The sequence below is a fragment of the Hyalella azteca genome, unplaced genomic scaffold (genome assembly GCF_000764305.2).
Source record: "Hyalella azteca isolate HAZT.00-mixed unplaced genomic scaffold, Hazt_2.0.2 contig1289, whole genome shotgun sequence".
NCBI classification, from domain to species: Eukaryota; Metazoa; Arthropoda; class Malacostraca; order Amphipoda; family Hyalellidae; genus Hyalella; species Hyalella azteca.
Window position 1 is genome coordinate 232,579 of NW_025931612.1, and position 18,321 is coordinate 250,899.

The 18,321-nt window shown below is 37.4% G+C and overlaps 2 protein-coding genes across 5 annotated transcripts; both read right to left on the minus strand.

Annotated features, from left to right (window-relative positions):
- Positions 1 to 818: 818 nt before the first annotated feature.
- Positions 819 to 8,928, minus strand: LOC108674080. 3 transcript variants are annotated; one of them, XM_018161983.2, is made up of 5 exons: positions 8,052 to 8,928; positions 5,767 to 5,889; positions 5,278 to 5,469; positions 4,806 to 4,970; positions 819 to 3,606 (listed from the first exon to the last, which is right to left on the minus strand). In XM_018161983.2, exons 2-5 carry the CDS (start codon positions 5,807 to 5,809, stop codon positions 2,561 to 2,563), a joined length of 1,446 nt encoding a protein of 481 aa, XP_018017472.1. In that variant the 5' UTR covers positions 5,810 to 5,889; positions 8,052 to 8,928; the 3' UTR covers positions 819 to 2,560. The 3 variants fall into 3 exon arrangements, with proteins under 3 accessions (XP_018017472.1, XP_047737977.1, XP_047737973.1); XM_047882021.1 differs by lacking the exon at positions 8,052 to 8,928 and adding an exon at positions 6,478 to 6,850; XM_047882017.1 differs by lacking the exon at positions 8,052 to 8,928 and having other exon boundaries at positions 5,767 to 6,461.
- A 2,026-nt stretch (positions 8,929 to 10,954) lies between these two features.
- On the minus strand, positions 10,955 to 17,392 carry LOC108674075. Of its 2 annotated transcripts, none has more exons than XM_018161974.1 (7): positions 17,354 to 17,392; positions 15,662 to 15,779; positions 15,038 to 15,104; positions 14,519 to 14,604; positions 13,352 to 13,458; positions 12,665 to 12,799; positions 10,955 to 11,963 (listed from the first exon to the last, which is right to left on the minus strand). In XM_018161974.1, the coding sequence occupies exons 2-7, from the start codon at positions 15,690 to 15,692 to the stop codon at positions 11,841 to 11,843; spliced, it is 549 nt and encodes a 182-aa protein (XP_018017463.1). In that variant the 5' UTR covers positions 15,693 to 15,779; positions 17,354 to 17,392; the 3' UTR covers positions 10,955 to 11,840. The 2 variants fall into 2 exon arrangements, with proteins under 2 accessions (XP_018017463.1, XP_018017462.1); XM_018161973.1 differs by having other exon boundaries at positions 15,038 to 15,110.
- Positions 17,393 to 18,321: the final 929 nt, after the last annotated feature.

The following is an 18,321-nucleotide window of genomic DNA, read 5'->3' on the forward strand; positions in this document are numbered from 1 at the left end:
TTATGCCCAAGTTGTTTTTTACCAAAAAATAGAATAGTTTGATAACGGGGAACTAAGATTGTTTTCAAAATTTGCTAATTTCTTTAATTGCTTAAAAAAATTTCGTTAATAGATGCGTAATAGTCTCACTTCATTCATATTGAGATTACCCAATGATGTCTCAATTCAGTATTAATTCACGCGATAAACAAGCGTACGTGAAGGAGGTAGCTATAAACATCTCCGTGAATTCCCACAAATTCCTTTTTCATGTTCAGCAGTAAATCTCTGTATCATCTTTAAAGGCTTAAACCGATTATAACGATATGCCGGTGAAATGACAAATCGTGAGAATTGGTCGAGCCCCGAAACCTAAATGAAGAATCCTATAAAGGCCCCAATTGAGCATACACTTAAGGTACGTGGTACCGTATCTTAAGAGGGATTGTCGGACATACTTGGCCACGATGCTGATTCCGTTGAACCCTCATCACCCGAAATGGTTCCGGTTCATCACCAAGAGTGGGATATTTACTTAGAAATTTTTTAGTGAAAGAAAACCGCAAAACCGCATTTGTATCTATGTGTCATTGTATTATTTAGTGATTACTGTCTTAACCATCCAGACAACGTCACGGTGACCCCAGTAAGTCAAAATGAGCATTTAATACAATTACTGTGTATTGCTGTATACGATTAGTAAATGAGATTATTGAAAGTAATTATCCTTTCTTATATTAATTGTTTATTACTGCTCGATCACAATACCCTTCTGTTTTCAACGCATTTTATTCATAACTATGACTTGATAACTTGCACCACGACTTTCAGCCGTGCTGGATATTCAGATTTGGTGGCCAGTACATGGTATAGTGGTTCCCCGCTACATCACAAAAAGTACCAGCGCTAAAAATGATCCAAGTCACTCCGTTTTAGGGTACTTATAACCTATGGTGCACGTTGCGAAGGTAAAAAGAAGCTTAAAATATCTATTAGAAATTTCATTATACTCGTATATAACAGCATTTCAATAAAAAAACATTTATCTGGGAAGCATTTAGTCATTAAAAGCATTTGAATAGAAAATATTTTTAACACTTAAAAGAAAGTTATTTACATTTTTATTTTTATTAACAAAATCTCAAGAAACCGGTCGTGATCTTGTCTACAGATTCGGCGCTACAGCGTTAAGGAAACACACCAATCTTATTCAACATTATAGAATGAAAAATACATCCTACGCAAGAGAATTTATTTCTCCGCAGAATGGTTACTTTTAACTTAGACTGCAACTGTAGCATCCAGTATATCGCTTAAGAAGCCATTCGAGAAGGGCAGTTCATAGCTCTTCATGTTGCTCGAGCGAGGATCAAAACGATTTGATCGTTTGCCCATGTCTAGAGATCAATTCGACCAGCAAGTTTAACCTCTCTCTTGCAGTGAATAAAAGCTCTGCGACCCAGCATCAATTTCATGCGACCAATCAACATTAAGACGTATAAGAAGAATAATCAATTCCTTTTGAACCATAAGATTTCTGGAAACATTGGGCTATTTAAATGCAATTCAAGTTCCTAAAAGCAATTACAACTAGTTTGGCAAGAAGAAGATTGTGCAGAAATGACATACTTGGCATATAGTTAATGTTTAAGGTACATTTTATGCGTTGATTTTTAATTATGATGAAATACTTTGTTATGTATTGGATGAAATATACAATTTACTCACAAAGCGCAATAATTGCGTTAACCAATGCATTAAACGTTGAACAGCTTTACTGATGAATTTACAATTTGTATAAAAAATATGAAGTCAAACAAATTTTTCGTGCACGTTTTTTCGTGTGTCTGCTTAGTTTCGTCAAAATTATGATTTTAAATGAAAATTCGACATAAACCTTATCTGCAATTTTTGCAGTTGAACGTTGTAATCAATGTAACAGTTTTGCCTAAACTATCGTTATATTTAGCAAGCCTTAAAATCGTAAAACAGAGGCAGTGACTGAAAATCCCAACGGGAATAACAGTATTCATTTGCGATGAAGGTGCGAAAGGCATTCGGCACTTGATTGTTGGCAGTACGATTAAAATTTTAATTAATATAATCTTACTCAAAATAAAAATTCACGCAAGACAAAATAACCCGAACATTGGAGAAGCTTGGGTTCATTCAGAACCGTTTGGAGAGTGCGACTGAAGATGACGTGCAAGTTATTGTTTCCGATATTTGAATTGCATATTTAAGGACGAGCGTGAACTGTGAAAGTATTTTCAGAATGCCAAAATAAATTAGTGTAAAATGGGTAATACAAGACTGTTGACGTTGATTGAATATTGATCAACATTTCAGTGTTCTGGGCAAAGTATTTTTTCAAACTCCTCCACTTTTCCGTGTTCTCCAAAAACTATACTTAGACAATTGCAACAAGTGAACTTACTACGATATAAAAGGTGTGGCCCACGGAATAATAGTTTAAAATGCATTCGAACTTGAGCTGATTTTACAAGTTGATTCGATGCACATTCACAGATTGATATTACGAAACCCTGAGAAGAATGAAATTCGCTCATTATGGAAGCAGTTAGGAGGTCAAAACTGATGGGACCAGCCAAATCAAAAGCGGTAGGAAGATTAATAGCAATGAAGAAATCGATTTCGTTAACAGGAGCGATTGTGTTCCTCCAATACAAAACGGCCAACCGTAAGTACGAAAATCGAAGTCAGTTCGTTTGATTAGTTCGTCAGACATTTGAGCAAGCATTGGATCCGACATATCTTCTTCGGCAAGGGGCGAATCTTTTTTAACCGATCTTTCAGTACCAATTTTCCAAGACGTTTGTCCTGTTACGCACTCCAATCTCAACGTCCATTTCGTATCTAGGGTCCCATTTTTGAAGATGGCAGCGGATGGACATTTTACAGTTGCCACTGCTGGCTGCGACTCAGACTCTGGTACGTGGTCACCTCTGCAGTTCGTAACTGCACCTCTTATGCTCAGAATAAAGCCATAGAGATCACTCAACTCGTCCAGACTTGGGCAGCCGACTGAGTCAATCTCATGATCTACCGTGAGCCCATCCTCAAATTTTACCACCTCTCGGTACGAGGTGTCCGGAATGGTCACGATACAGCCCAGGCGATGGTTTGGTGGAATTGAAGCAATGGGAATACGAGTGCTGTCAATTTGGGCTTGCCAGGCGCCGCTCGGCAGTTGGAACATGTGAAGACCTCCCGGCATTTCTTCGGCGACATCGTTTGATGTGTAGTCATAAAACCCGCACTTGATTTGTGGACGGGGAGCAATGGGCGGGGTTCGGAACCACCAAACGAGGATGCACTCAGGGGGAGGTGACGCAGGTCCGTGTGGGACCCATGGTGGAGGAGGCGTTGCAGGAGTTTTAGTCGAAGAGGAGGTAAAAGGCAGCGGCTTCAAAGGAGGCGTTGTGACTGTTGACTGCGCTGGTGGCAGCGGTGCCGGCGAAGGAGGGATAACAGTGGTTGTGCTTGAGTTCGAAGGAGTCAGTTCGATGGGAGCAAGAGTGGTCGTTGTTGTTGTGAAGGAAATTGTTGTTTGCAGCATGTTGCTCAAAAGGTCCACGTGAGTTTCATATTTTCCATTGCTGATATCTGTAACGATGGAATAAAATAAGATATATGGCACATTATGTGAAATTTTCACTCAATAATAAGATTTTTTTTCGCGTATCAGATTTCCGTGAATAAACTTTGTGAAGTTTGTAAATATAAAAGTTATTCAGTGTCATTTTTGAAGCACCATGAAGAAGAAAAAGGAATTCAGGGCACTGACTGAAAACGACCAACGACCAATTTTCGTCACCGTTATAAGTATTGTCTTTCTTGATCCATAAATATAGGAAATTTTAGTACACAAAAGACAGATGTTTTATAGTTAGTTAGGTTCAAATGTATATTGGTGCAAATGATGGAGTCCAATTAATTTCCAGAATAAATAGATTTTCTAATCAAACTTGAATAGTCGAGTTCAATATCAAAAAAATTGCATTCATATAATGATTTGTTGATCGGCTGAAATAATAAATAGGAAGATACCGCAAGTCAATTGACTGTGAAAATAGGCAATACGATTACACGATATTACGGTGAAACTGTGAACACACGCGATCATACCAAGCACAGTGATCGATTTAATAATCCATTGAGTTGGACCGTATTAACTTCTTTATAATGCAATAATAGTAATATGTAACACACTTAATGTACACCGTTAATTAATAATGTTAATCGACTAAGCCTTTATGCCACTCACCAAATACAAGCTGCGTCAAAACGTTGATTAATGACGTTACTTACCTATAACGTACATCATAATTCTAATCTACGTACTAGTCAGTCAAGTGACTAGGCAAACCAAAAGATGCGTCAAAACACGCACTAGTGTTACCTACCGATATGGTGATTGCTTCACTCCTGACAGTCCCCTTGGTCAATGGTCAAAACATACATTAGTGCCGCCACCTACCAATAACATATATGGTGATTGCTTCACTCCTGACAGTCCCCTTGGTCAATGGTCAAAACATACATTAGTGACGCCACCTACCAATAACATATATGGTGATTGCTTCACTCCTGATAGTCCCCTTGGTCAATGGTCAAAACATACATTAGTGACACCACCTACCAATAACATATATGGTGATTGCTTCACTCCTGACAGTCCCATTGGTCAATGGTCAAAACATACATACAGTGCCGCCACCTACCAATAACATATATGGTGATTGCTTCACTCCTGACAGTCCCATTGGTCAATGGTCAAAACATACATTAGTGACACCACCTACCAATAACATATATGGTGATTGCTTCACTCCTGACAGTCCCCTTGGTGGACTGGACGCTGCAGATGTAGTCGCCGGCCATCGCCAGACTGGGCGCGGTCACCTCAATGTTGTGAGGCGCGGGGCCCTCAGGCTTTAGGGATACGTGCCCCAACAACGGTGGCGTCACTGTGAATGTGAATAATCAAATAACATATATAAATCAATGATAAAACAATGGGTTTAATTAGATCACACTAAACTGTTAGCAGTAACACAATTAAAAATTAATAAAAATTGTTCAAAATCATTAACATTACGTAGGTACCGGTACTCATATTGAAACAATTAAAACAACATCATGGATTTTAAAATCAAGTAAAAAACTCGCATATACGAGAGCTAATAGCATACTAGCATGAAATACATTTAGCATACAATCGAGTCATATTAATGCCTAAAATTATATATACACGTATATAGAAAAATTTCTTACCGGTGACGCCAGCAGCTGCAGCGTCCCACGTGTAGACGTTCTTGCCGTAGAGCTGCCACCTGACAGCCGAGACGTGGTCGTCGTACCCTGCCCTGAACGAGCAAGTCATTTTGTACTGACGTCCTACGAGCAGGTAGTTCTCGTTCTTTGCTGTGCCCTCCAGAGACACGACCGGCACGTCTACAGCGGCACCTGGGCAACAACGAGAAAAAATATAACTCAGTACTCAGTGCAGTGAGTGACAGAGAGCGCATTTTCTTGTCGACGAAAACGTGAAGTTGCACGGACGGACAGACAGACGGACGGACAGACAGACGGACATGGCGAGCACAATAGTTTTTCCATAAATGAGAAAATGCGCTAAAATGGCATCAATTCTAACCTTGAGACTAAAAACCATTAGGCTTCTTGAAACTGTAAAGAGATTTTATTCAATCCAATATAATGTTGAGAGACAAACAAGGCGAGGTGTGACGCAGAGCAACTCACTTAGAGGCGCGAGAAGTGCGATCACTGAGATGAACAGCGCCATGCTGATGCTGCTGCTGCTGCTGCGGCGGCACGCGCAGAGTGTAAACAGTTATAGCTAGGTGCCTCTCACGCAGCCGCCATCTTTTCGGTACAATTTGAAGAAAAAACAGTGAAAAAACAATACGTCACATGCATGAATTCAAAGGAGTGTTAAAGAACATTACAACTGAGCAAGGAGTGTCTGCAAGACTAAATCACAAAGGCCATGAAGAAGTAAAATACCGATTTTCATTCTGCGGAAAATTTATATATTAAGAAACTATTATCGTGCGTAAGTTGTTCAATGTAAATGGAACAAGATGAGCGTAAGTAGGTAAAAGTACGTTTGTAGTCCGTGCAAGAGTATACAAACGCTTGAAAGTAACAGCGACGACTAGATATTGACATGATTGCTTTTGTCCGCGGGTAAAATTTTTATTTTCATAATTATTCTGCGAAGAGATTATCGTGACGTCTGGTTCAATTAATCAGAACTTCGAGGGCACGCAACATACAGAATTGACGGTAAGCTTTAAAAATGAAGGTAACATCGTTACGTCTAGGGTCATTACTCATAATGTACAAACATTTTCGACAGTGAGGGTTATAATATATTTTTGAAAACATAACAGATTTAAGGACACATAATGAAGCAATTAAGTGCAGTAGTGAGTGTCAACAGTTACCGACGTTCACCGCAAGCAGTTTTGTGATGAAGGGAACTGTAGCTAATCTGTCGGTTGACGATGTGCAAAAATCATTTGTTCACATGCAGCGTGAAAGTTTGCAGAGGACTTCGTTGTATGGTCGAGAGAACAGTCTTCTAAACCATAGATGATTAACAAACATTCATGACTAATCATCACTGCGAAAATTATTGCTGATAGTTGAAAAAATGAATCTAGGCCATTAATTGTTCACGAGTTCAACGACTTGAGAAAGCACTGAATGACATTGTTTTCTTCAGAGGGAAGAATTACTTAGCCTGAGTCGCGATCATTTGATTTGTCCAACGAAAAATATAAAACAACCTTCATGGGCATTTAATTTTAACATTTTGTTAACATAAAAATCAAATTAGACCAATATTATATGCGATATATGAAAGTAATTATTAAATATTCATAATATTATTAGAACTAATTAATAGCTATGATCACTCGCTACAAGAAACTTTATCGAGCATCTTGAGTAAAATATATACCTACATATCCGGCCACGGCTATAAACTAAAAAAACAGCTTTGGAACACATCCATGCGACAACATTTCTTCTCGCTTCGAGTCACCGACATGTGGAACAGCCTCCCTGCATAGCATCGTTGAAGCTCCGAGTATGAACATCTTCAAAAACAGACTAGACGAAGCTATGCAGGAGCATATGTTCAGTCTTAAAATGCCTAGCAAATTACGGAGCAGGCAATAAGTCCAGCAGCTATCTCAATCAATCGTCAGTTATAGAAAGATCGGGTTCCAAAGGCCGGATCCCTTGTGAATCAAGTCACGAAAAATTCAAGAATCGGCAACAGGCCATGGGCCTATGTCTTCAACGCCGACACTTCTATTCTATTCTATTCTATAGAGAACAGGTACAAGTCGATGGAACGGAAGTTTTCAATAGAGAACGGCAAGGCAATGCATGTATTTTCCGATTAATGTCATGGCAGTCAGGAAATGTGAGAATCTTCACACGCACATATATTCACATACACACATAGGTACATACAAACATATTCACACACATACACATTTAGAGACACGTTTACGTATTTCTGCATGTTTCAGAAATCTCTGTTATTAGTAAATATTTGCCAAGGAGCAAATGTAATTAGATTTTATTTAAGTCTCGTCAACTTCAAAGAAAGAATTACTTCTTACATGAATATAAAATGATCTTGATACATGAAAATAATTTTCGCGCTACTGGGAACTACAACGCCGTGTTCGATGTAGTGGTGATCCGGCCTGATGCCTACGACAAACAAGACGACAAACAAGAACAAGACGACAAGAAGAACATGCCTACGACAAACAAGAATTTGGCTGGTATAGTAGTTCGTTCATTACAGATTGCCATATTATAAGGAATATATTACCATGTTTTCCGCATTATAAGTAAAATATTACTAAATTTACCGTATTTTAAGTAATTTATTACCATGTATACCAAATTAATAGTTAGAGTGTACATTATCATATACATTTATAGATAGGATATTATGAGGAATGATTTATCTATTTACCATGTTTTAAAATATATATTACCTAATTGCTATATTTTAAGAAACACGTCCGTTGTTTATACACCTCAGTTAGGTTCTCCAGAGCACTACAGACGCAGCAGAATAAGATGAGTAAAACAGATAAAAAAAACAGTCAAAATAACGATTTGGCCACAGTGAGTTGCATAAAGCTTGAATAAAAATATATGCGCTTTCAACCGCTTTTTGGAAGCGCGGAATTAAAAGTTTCACTTGAAATGCTCGATCACTTAAGTGCGCATTTTCTCGTCGACGAAAACATGAAGTCACGGACGGACAGACAGACGAACAGACATGGCGAGCAAGTTCTCACAACATATTTTTCCAGCCTGAGTAAAACTGCACAAGTTACATCTACTAAAAGGAGTTGAATTTCAGTACTCGTATTAATAATATCACACATATATAAATGACTCTCAAGTAATTTGCAGAAATTACTAGAATGATATTGCCGGACATTGAAAAGTTCAAGAGTTTTCAAGAAACTAAACAATGACATGAATATAGATCAACGTCTTATGTAGTAGTAGTACGTCTAAGCCTATTAAATTCTTGTCGACATGCCAAATGTTGAACGTTCGTGCGTTCAAATATAAGCAAGATTCTTCTATGATGAGATAGTAAGTCTCATTGTCAATTCAGCGCACGATTGTTACCGTTGCGTCCGTTCACACTGCAATCTTGTGCATAGCACTATGTATATACTCCACTAAACACTACCACAGTCTATGTACATAATTTCGAAAACTCCCAGTTACATTTCCCGATCCGTCTTTCTTTTCTTAAAAAATGAAAAAAATGTAATCGCTGATTTTCTTCTTCCAGCAATGTTATAATAGGAGCTTGGCATAGATTATTCTTTCACAGTATTAGTTGTGAATAAAAATCTAACGTTTCTAAATCCCAATAATTCGAGAGTGTTAATAGATGTGTATGGCCTATCCGCCTATGAGACAACGCTATACGATAGGATGAGTTGATATCACTACGCACGCTGCCCTTGTAGCCTGCCATCCGCTCAAACGCTTCCTTTTCAAATTGTTGAACGCGCAAGGCATTAATAAGACCCAAAACTAATGTTGGAAATGTTTGCGATCAATTGCGATAATGAATAAGTGAAGTATAAAATTACATAATAGAGTTTATCATATTGTTAGGAATCGACTGTCGATAAAATAACGTTGCAGCGACGTAATAAGTAGCATAGCCATAGGACGCAATTCTTGTTGTCACAAGTGTTCACTGTACACCCGTGATTCACATCAAACATTTTAGTTCAGACACTTCGTTGCATCAAAACAACATCATGCAACGATATGACGGCAGCTTAAAATTGTCTCCATGGAAAATCAATGCAAATTCGAGAATCTATGAAATAGCATTTTTCCATTATTATTTCCGCTTTAGATTGCAAGGTCATGCGATGAGTGGGAACAGCGCAACACCAACACACCTCCCCTACACCTGCTCGACTTGCACTGACGGTTCAACATTTTCGTTTTCGAGGCGGACTCTCCCAAACTGACTTCAGGTGATGCGAATGCATTCCGGCAAGTTCCAGGTTGCACTGAAAGTCACATCTCGGATCATTCTATATTTAATTTTTTTTTCAAGTTTAGGTAAGACGCTATAGCGATAATTTGCTGGCATTGTCTGTAATACTTATTTTGTGATATCAAAATTTAATTTTAAAGATAATTCCAATTACAGTGAAACCCCGGAAGCTGATATGAACATGGTTGAATTAATACAAGGTTGACCCACGCGCAGCTGCTCTTTGCGGATGTCGTTTGTTGTTCCGACTGTGACGTCATCGTGGGCCCAAAATGTAAACACTGTCGTGAAACACGTTGTTTTTGTGTCATAACTGAGAGCAATTTAAGAAAAATTGACCTCCTCAAAATCCTTATAAAAACTCCAGTAACTGCAGCTAGTCTCTCTTTAATCATATAGAGCTTATTGAGAAATTTTGTCGAGCGAAATCCATGAATTGGAAAAAACGAACGGGGCCGACTTGCTGAGAGATTGGGAGGTCGTAATCAACCATGGATATGAATTCGTTCAAGTCGGGCGTCGATGTTGGAAGTGGTCACTGGTCAACTTCCGAATGAAACTGCCTTAAAGCGCAGTAAAACAATTCAAACGCGCAAAGCTTGCTCGTGAACCAAAAAATGTTCTTACATCAACCGAATAATGCAATAAACAATCGCCAAAAATCACTGCAGGTTCGCGTCTAATTTCAAATTCCGTCTACCTCTGAAAACATTATGCCATATTTTTGCGTCGAATTCACATCGTATCACTTTACAGTAGGGTCGTGTTCTTAGGTTCCACTATATATTGACAGAATCAAAAGGTAAAAGAAAATAAAGTTTTTTGCTAAATTAAAATTCTTCCTGAGCATTTCTCGAACGGTAGATAAGTACCATAGGTACGAAAGGCTTCCGAAAGGCTGATTTTACAGCTAGACTGGCCAGCATTTTGTATTTCCATCTAGAGCAGGCATCCAAGCTTGACAACACCAGGCCAAGTACTTAAATAAACCAATTTGTTATCCTTGCCCATTACTCATCATGTTGGCGTAGACCGTTCTGACATGACATGGGCGTGATAATTCCTTCCGACAATTGACATGCAACCCAAATTTTGTTGAATGTGAGTATAAATACATAGTAGCTGTCAATGTATTTAGCTTCTCAAGCCAATACGCGCATTGTCTAGCGAGGTTCGTTTCGAATACTCGTATCAGTTTGACCACGACACAAAGTTTACTTCTTTGTTTTAAAATATTTTCTGTGTTCAGCCAGTCAGCCATTTATGATATTAATAAACCGATCCACAACTTGCTTGCTAGGTCCGTCTATGATGAGGAAATTATTCTTAGTTGTATATAAATTAGAACACAAATAGTATAACGCCATTTACTTTCCACTCGTAAAATAACATGAAAACATGATTTCTGGTGAAATAGGTTCAACAATAAATATATAATATTCAGCTCTCACTGATCAGCGCTACGAACATAAGGCATGACATTAATATCGGGCTATTAAAACGTGATTAAATCATGGACAGATATGGGCAATGATTATTTTGACTAATCATTGAGCAATTATGCTTGAATAAATTTTTGTCAATGCGACGGGAGAATAAATGGATATACTCGTGGAAAAGATCTGACAAGCAAAAGAATCATTTGTGTATGGTCAGATCGACGAGATCTTGGCAATTCAGCAGCCGTATGAACTTTGAACGGTGAAACGGTTGAAAGTAACTAAAATATCAACCAATAATCTCTAAACTACCTCGGTTGGGATGAATTTTTAACAGGCAAGCAGCAAACTTAAACCGGCGGTGAGGCTGTGAGATAGACAAATAATAAATTTTTGGGAAACTAATTCACATGGAGACTAGGTGAAGACGAGCTTTTAACTACGTCTAGGGTTAGTTGGAAACCATGATAAACAAAAACTCTGCATCTCAACAATTGGGTTGAGTCTTTGTGGTCGGCGATCGATGCGTATGTGTTTGTGAATAATACGATTTATTCGTTTTTCTTTCGATTAGTTCTCTAAATATAGTCAAATAGTTTATTCAGAAAGATTTTCGATTCGAAACAAATGTAAATTATTGATGCTATCCTCAAAATGAATTGACACTGGAAAATGTTGATTTCTTAAACCAATAACCCCACACCAATGAAGCAATAACCACTAATAAAAGAACCAGTTATCTGCTTCGATTGTCTTGTCCGATGCGTAAAGTTCAATTATATCTTGCGTACATGTATCACTCAGGCCGTGTAGTAGTCTGGCTCGTGATGGTATTGTAGAGGCTCCTCCTTGTAGTGTACAGGGACTCCTGCAGCGTCAGGAGTCTCGGTTGAGGATGGGATGATGTATAAGTCTTCGTTCACCTGGAAAGTGGAAGTATTTATGAATTATAGACAAGTGAATATGAATGAAATAAATATATAATAATGAATTTTATCTATGATAATATAATGAATTTCATCTCAGATGATCCCTTATAATTGTAATATAAAGTTGATAAAAACGAATGTCTTTACTCTTTCATAATTACAGCTTTTGGAACGTGAAATAATTGCTCCTGCTCAAAGCATTTCATGTTCAAGATTCAAAATTAATTTTTATTTTAATTAGCAGGTTAAGATATTATATTGATTTTATGTATATTTAGAATTGAGATGAACCTTATTATAGCTGTTGTGATCTGAACTAATTTTAAAATATATTTGTGTTTATCAACATGGATGACTAACATAAATAACTTTTCCCTTTCTGAATTATATTTCTTGATTATCGTTGGTTTCCCCACCTAATTTTACACTTAGAAATTTTCACAATACATGTATATATATGCTCCTTCTAACTTACACTATATTACGTATATAATTTCATGCCGACTTGGTATTGCAAAAAAAAGTGTAAAAATGAACGAGCGTTGGCGCAGAGTGGCCTAATTTAATAACGGAAGGATAAATGAAGAAAACAGAAGTATTCGAAAAAAAGGTGCATAGCGTTTAACTAAGTTGGCAATAGGATGAAAACTCTGATCAATAAATCGTAATTTTCGTGTACATGATGTTCCACTAACCCTGTAGGAGGCGCTGGTGTTCTCACAGAGCACATTAAACCACCACTCGCACACGCGGTTGGCTTGGTTGTAGACCGTCCCGTTGGGGCACAGGAAGCTTTCTTTGAAGCCGTCCGTCTTGCAATAGTGCCATACCTGCACCATGAACCGGGGCATCAGCGTCGTGATACCGGTCATTTGTTTCTTAATGCAACTAATTGCACAAATGACAGATTATAACTATGATTAATGGCAGTAATGACAGATTTTAGCAGCACCTAATTGCAATAATGACAGATTATAATTGCAACTAATTTATATGATAACAGATTGCAACTGCAACTTATTTCAATAATAACAGATTATAATTACAACTAATTTCAATAAAACAGATTATAATTACAACTAATTTCAATAAAACAGATTATAATTGCAACTAATTGCAATAATGACAGATTATAACTGCAACTAATTGCAATAATAACATAATAATTAGATTTCTGCAAATTATGACATATATTTAATAATAAGATATTTATAACATCTCACTTAGTTATAATACACAGGGTAGCTATTTATTTGCCATGACTGACTTCAATTTAATTAAATTTTAGTTCACGTCAGGATTTTTCCTGAATTAGAAGAGAAAATTACCACGTCTGGTGATGGCAGTTATTTTACATTGGAAAGAATTATAATGTGAGGTACCTGACAGCGCGCTTCTTCATCAGCATAGAATCCCGGGAGTTTGTCCGCACACGTGAAGCCCGTCTTGGGGATGCCGGCCAGGGTGGGGTAGTCGGTGCCGGGGGTGCCTGGCAACAGGGGAGATTTTTATTTTATTTTGCTGGTGTTATCACGTTAAAAGGTGATGTATAGGTGTAAAATTGTCTACACATTTGATTTTGAATGCTTGAATACAACACTTCAATATTTTGAAACAATAAGGAGGAACCTCCGAAAAAAATAACAACGAAAATGCGAAACCTTTAAATTTGTGAGTTAATAGGGAAAAGTTTTTATTTTTTCGGGGGCCACTATTAATTGAAAATTGAAGCTCCTTACGTTTTAAACTTCATTTGGGCGCGATATAGGGGCATTATCTTTGAGCTAAATAATTTTTTAAGCTCACTAATAATAAGTTTCTCATTCCTCATATATTGTTTTCGTAGAGTTATTGGCGATATAAAATGTATCGCAGTATGTCAGGGCTTTCAAAAGTAGGGACTCATCTAGAATAGAGCTTACCAGCCTTTCTGTAATCGACTACCACTTGAAAGTTTTGTATAGTCGCTGCATACTCTCAGCTCATAATAATGAATGTAGTATTTGTCACTCACCGAAATTTGTGTCTTGTTAGTTTACTCTATCGCCGATAATTCAATAGACAGTGTAATTAACAATACAATATAAAATATATGCGTTTCGGTTAAGAACAAATTTACATATTGTTGAACATAGTAATTAATTTTTTCTGCTACCATTTAAAAACAATTTCGGGAATTGAAAAAACCAACAAAATATCATCCATGGAACTGAAAATGTTCACGCGACAAGAGTGATACGAGCACCACTTCGTAATGGTTTAATGGTACCTGAGTACCATTAAACCATTGGTCTAGTGTGATAGCAGTGTTTAGTTACCATCATTTGTTTAAGTGAACTTCAAAATTCGAAAATTTGTGTCTCCGTCGTTCGTTAATTTTTCAATGAAAATCAATAAATTGAGCCTAAGCACGCCAGCATAAATGTTTTTTAATAATTTTTTCATGATGTTTTGGCCCAATCATCCTACGCCCAATTCCAAGATGTTGCTCCAGTAAGTGCTGAGATGGCTTAAGGATTATAAAAAAAGTTGTCACGTCTCTTAATTACCAGGTATTGTGTTGACGTTGTTGCTGTAGAGCTCCTCTCTGTACTGCCCGTCCTGTTCATCAGCGAATTCTACGTTGTCCGCTGACCTGCGATTCGTAAACTCAATATTTATCACTAAGATAAAATCCTCAACGAAACTAAAATTTACTTCTAGATTTGCCTCCAAGCTGAACAAATTTACTCTAAGCTATTGACAATAATTCTTCAATGTTTATTATGCACACATCGCTCGGTCGCGTTTGATTGGGATTCCTCAAAAAGTGAGAAAAAATTCACGGTCACGAATTTTCTAGGATTGTTCAAATTAATGCAACTAACATTTCTTTTCCATCGCTCGTCCTTTCAAATAGATGAATGTTTTGTTGACAAATTAGTTAAAACCACCTGACGTATAATGTGTCAATTATCCTCGAGATTTATTAACAATTATTCATTAAGTTATGGCATTATTTACCCATATTACGCTGATATTAGTACTGTAATATAACGTGGTTCTCGTCAGTTAAATAAATGACTCACCTTACATATAGTCCTTCTGCTTCGTATTGAGGCTTCTGAGGTTTTGCATGACCGCTCGCCAGCAGCGCTGCCACAGCACGTGCGATAAAAAAATAAGATTCCTGAATTTCTGGACATTGTTCAAGGTCCATACTATGTAAAATTCATTGTCTCTTCGAAAAATTAAAAATTTTCGTTCAATTATTTTTACACGACATCATGCAAAACCAATTACTTTTCAAGACTTTTTTTTTTTTTTTTTTTGACGTTCAATTGACTAGCATGATCGATATCGTGATTACATTGATTAATACTAATCATGATACTGAGACATGGGCCTAAACTTGAATATACTGTAAGTAAGCCTATCAAAGCACGTGTTCATGAAGCCATGGATGACCTCAGTTTGTTTCAGCATGCATGATTATGACAAACTGTCAATATATTTTGAAAGTTTCTAATACAGCACAAAAATTTCAGAGCAGCTTTCACCAAACTGTTAAAATGCATATTTGAACATTTGAGAGACCTTGCATTTATATTAATTTTAATTCAAAATATGTATTGAACAGTATTCACCTGAGATTTATAAGGTTTAATATAAATTCAATGCATTTTATGTACGCAGATTTTCACCCTACTCACCTAAAGTTGCGGTGGTCAGTAAAGTTTTCATGGTTTCGTCCAGCTGAAACTGTTGTGCTTTGCAATAAGTCGGTGGTTGACTGAAGCCGGTTGAGGGGAATGCTTTACACTGTAGTACCTGAGAGAGAAAACTTTTGAGCCTATGTGACGAATTTTATAACAGAGATGCCCATAAGTTTTGTATTTAAATATATCAATTAGCAATGCTTATCACATATATTTGATAATATGTATAAGATATATTAAAATTATCTCATGAAAATAATAAGTATTGGTTTGGAAGGTATTTATTTAATTTCAATACGCAAGCTTTGTTATTATTAGTGGGATTACGGATAATGGGAATGACGGTGTTTGAGATTTAAAAATTACTGGAATTATCAATCCAGCCAATTTCGAGTTAACCTGCCAGTAAAACATGTAAATATTGAGTAAAATATAATTAATATTTATTGTGCGGTTGAGACGAAAATGCAGGAAAATTTGCTTTCCAGAGTAAATGAAAAAAAAAACATCAACCCTCTACCGCCTGACATGAGTAACCGGAGCTATATTGTCACATGCCTACTTCCCAAAAAGGATACGTTCTAGTGAGCGCAAAATGACTTGCACTGATGGTTGCCGCCGCGTACAACTTTAAAATGTTCTCTGTTGCGTACAAACGTCCTCAGGTTGCTACACTCAATAGTTTACGTATAATTTGCCGCCACGTACGACAACTTTAAAATGTTCTCTGTTGCGTACAAACGTCCTCAGGTTGCTACACTCAATAGTGTACGTATAATTTAAGCTAAAAGTTATGTTCCCGGAGAGTGACGTACGGCGGTAGAGGGTTAAGAAACTTTTTAAGTTGAATGCAGATATGATGACATTTCAATTTGAAGCAAGTGTTAGGCTTGGTCTAGTTTAATTGATGACGCTAGCCTGCAAGTCCGAACTTCTTGTCCACCATATGCTTCCCCGGACCTGAACACACTTTCTCTGAAGCAGATGACGCTACAAAAACCTATTCCCAAACCGGCCTTATAGCTTAGGCATGTTTCAACACTTCGTACCTCATGAAAGACAAAAAATTGCGCAAGTCATGTCATGGAAAAATCATTATTCTACTGAATCAGCCAAGTTTGTTCAATAAAGTGAGATGTGTTACCAAAAATTTTCACGAATACAGGATTGGACGAAACTTCTCTGCTCCCATTATTTTATAGGTAAGCTATCAGATTATTAAGAAAAAATTCTTCAGAGCTCATTTTTACACGTGCACATGTCCGTTACTTTTTATTTCTGAATATATTTGAATGGATAGCCCAGAAGAAATAGATGTCAAAAAAGCCACGAGACGGCTCGTTTTGAATTCGTCTGGTGAAAATTTTCTAGAGCGACGCACTGGTACAGAATGAATAACTTGAATCAGAAGCTGATTGAAAATCTAGAGTTGAGAGCAAGCATATGAATAATTAAGTGAAAAGTTTGTGCGGCGGGATCATTAGCATGAAAAGGTTTGTAGCGATAGCAAACTGAGAATTTCTACATTTAATATGCCAAGTCGAACTGCAATAAGAGAATAAATCACATACCATTCACACCACAAAAATTAATAAAAAACGAAGTCATTCACACCGATATTTTAAAATTATGATAAATATGTCTTTTGAATCCAGTAAATGTTAAGATTGTTTCCTTAGACTCTACCTGTGTGGCAAGTCAGTGCACAGGCGGGGAGGTCTATGCAGCGAGTGACTGACACCGTAACATGGACCTCTTTATATAGTGGCAGCGGTTTGCGTGGCTACCTCTTATTACCTATGAAACAGATTAGTTTCCTTTCGTCATATCTTCACCAGCAATAAATGCGACCCTTGCATGCGTATCTTCCTGATCTGAAAGTCGACATATCTTCTGGACTTTCCATTCATTCGAGTTAACATGTAGGTTGGCGAATAATGTTTTTAATGCTTTCCACGCAACATGCATTGATTGATATGTAAGTTCACTAGTTAAACATTAAATTGCCCGAGCGGGAATTTCCTGTGAAATGTTCTAGGGGACAATGGCTCCTTTTCACAAGTCGGGTGCGTGTACGACGCGATAGGGAAATGTTGAGTGAAAAAAACATTGAATGCGAATGAGAATGATGTTTCCCACACTATTCTCCGCTAGAGAAGAGAAAAGTCTGACTTTAAAGCAATAAAATTTAGGCCCGACATGCCACATTTACAAAAAAAAAAAATGCTCTACCGTAAAAATGTAGTCTTGCAGAAAAGCGTTGATGACGTAGACAAGCGTCTGAGTGCACGACGCTCGAGGTTCGTTACAACGTCACATCGAGTGCCCAGTCACACGCTCATCGTAGGAAAGGACAATGCGGTGGTAACGCTCACGCATGCGTGTGCTGACGTCACGCTTTCTCTAACACCTTCACTCATATTCCCTGCACGCGCGGCTGACCGGCACAGACATCGCACGCAATGTCTGGAACCTTCTAACTTGATACATAATACTTTTATACGCGGTGATTCTCATGCACGCAGGTGACATAAATAATAGCTAATTACATTACTCGCTCAGTGGGAGTTGCCAGCAGCACAAAAGATTTTTTTATTGCATTTTCTGAATATGTCTTTATCGTCCATAAAACCAGGAAGTTAATTCATAATTAT

Coding starts and splice junctions, on each gene's coding strand:
- LOC108674080 (XM_018161983.2), bottom strand. CDS start 5,809: ATGGCGCTGTTCATCTCAGTGATCGCACTTCTCGCGCCTCTAA. Junction 5,470..5,766: donor CGCACTTCTCGCGCCTCTAA/GTGAGTTGCTCT, acceptor GTTGTTGCCCAG/GTGCCGCTGTAGACGTGCCG. Junction 3,607..4,805: donor AATCACCATATATGTTATTG/GTAGGTGGTGTC, acceptor CCATCGTTACAG/ATATCAGCAATGGAAAATAT.
- LOC108674075 (XM_018161973.1), bottom strand. CDS start 15,692: ATGAAAACTTTACTGACCACCGCAACTTTAG. Junction 12,800..13,351: donor ATGAAGAAGCGCGCTGTCAG/GTACCTCACATT, acceptor TTCATGGTGCAG/GTATGGCACTATTGCAAGAC. Junction 11,964..12,664: donor ACACCAGCGCCTCCTACAGG/GTTAGTGGAACA, acceptor TCCACTTTCCAG/GTGAACGAAGACTTATACAT.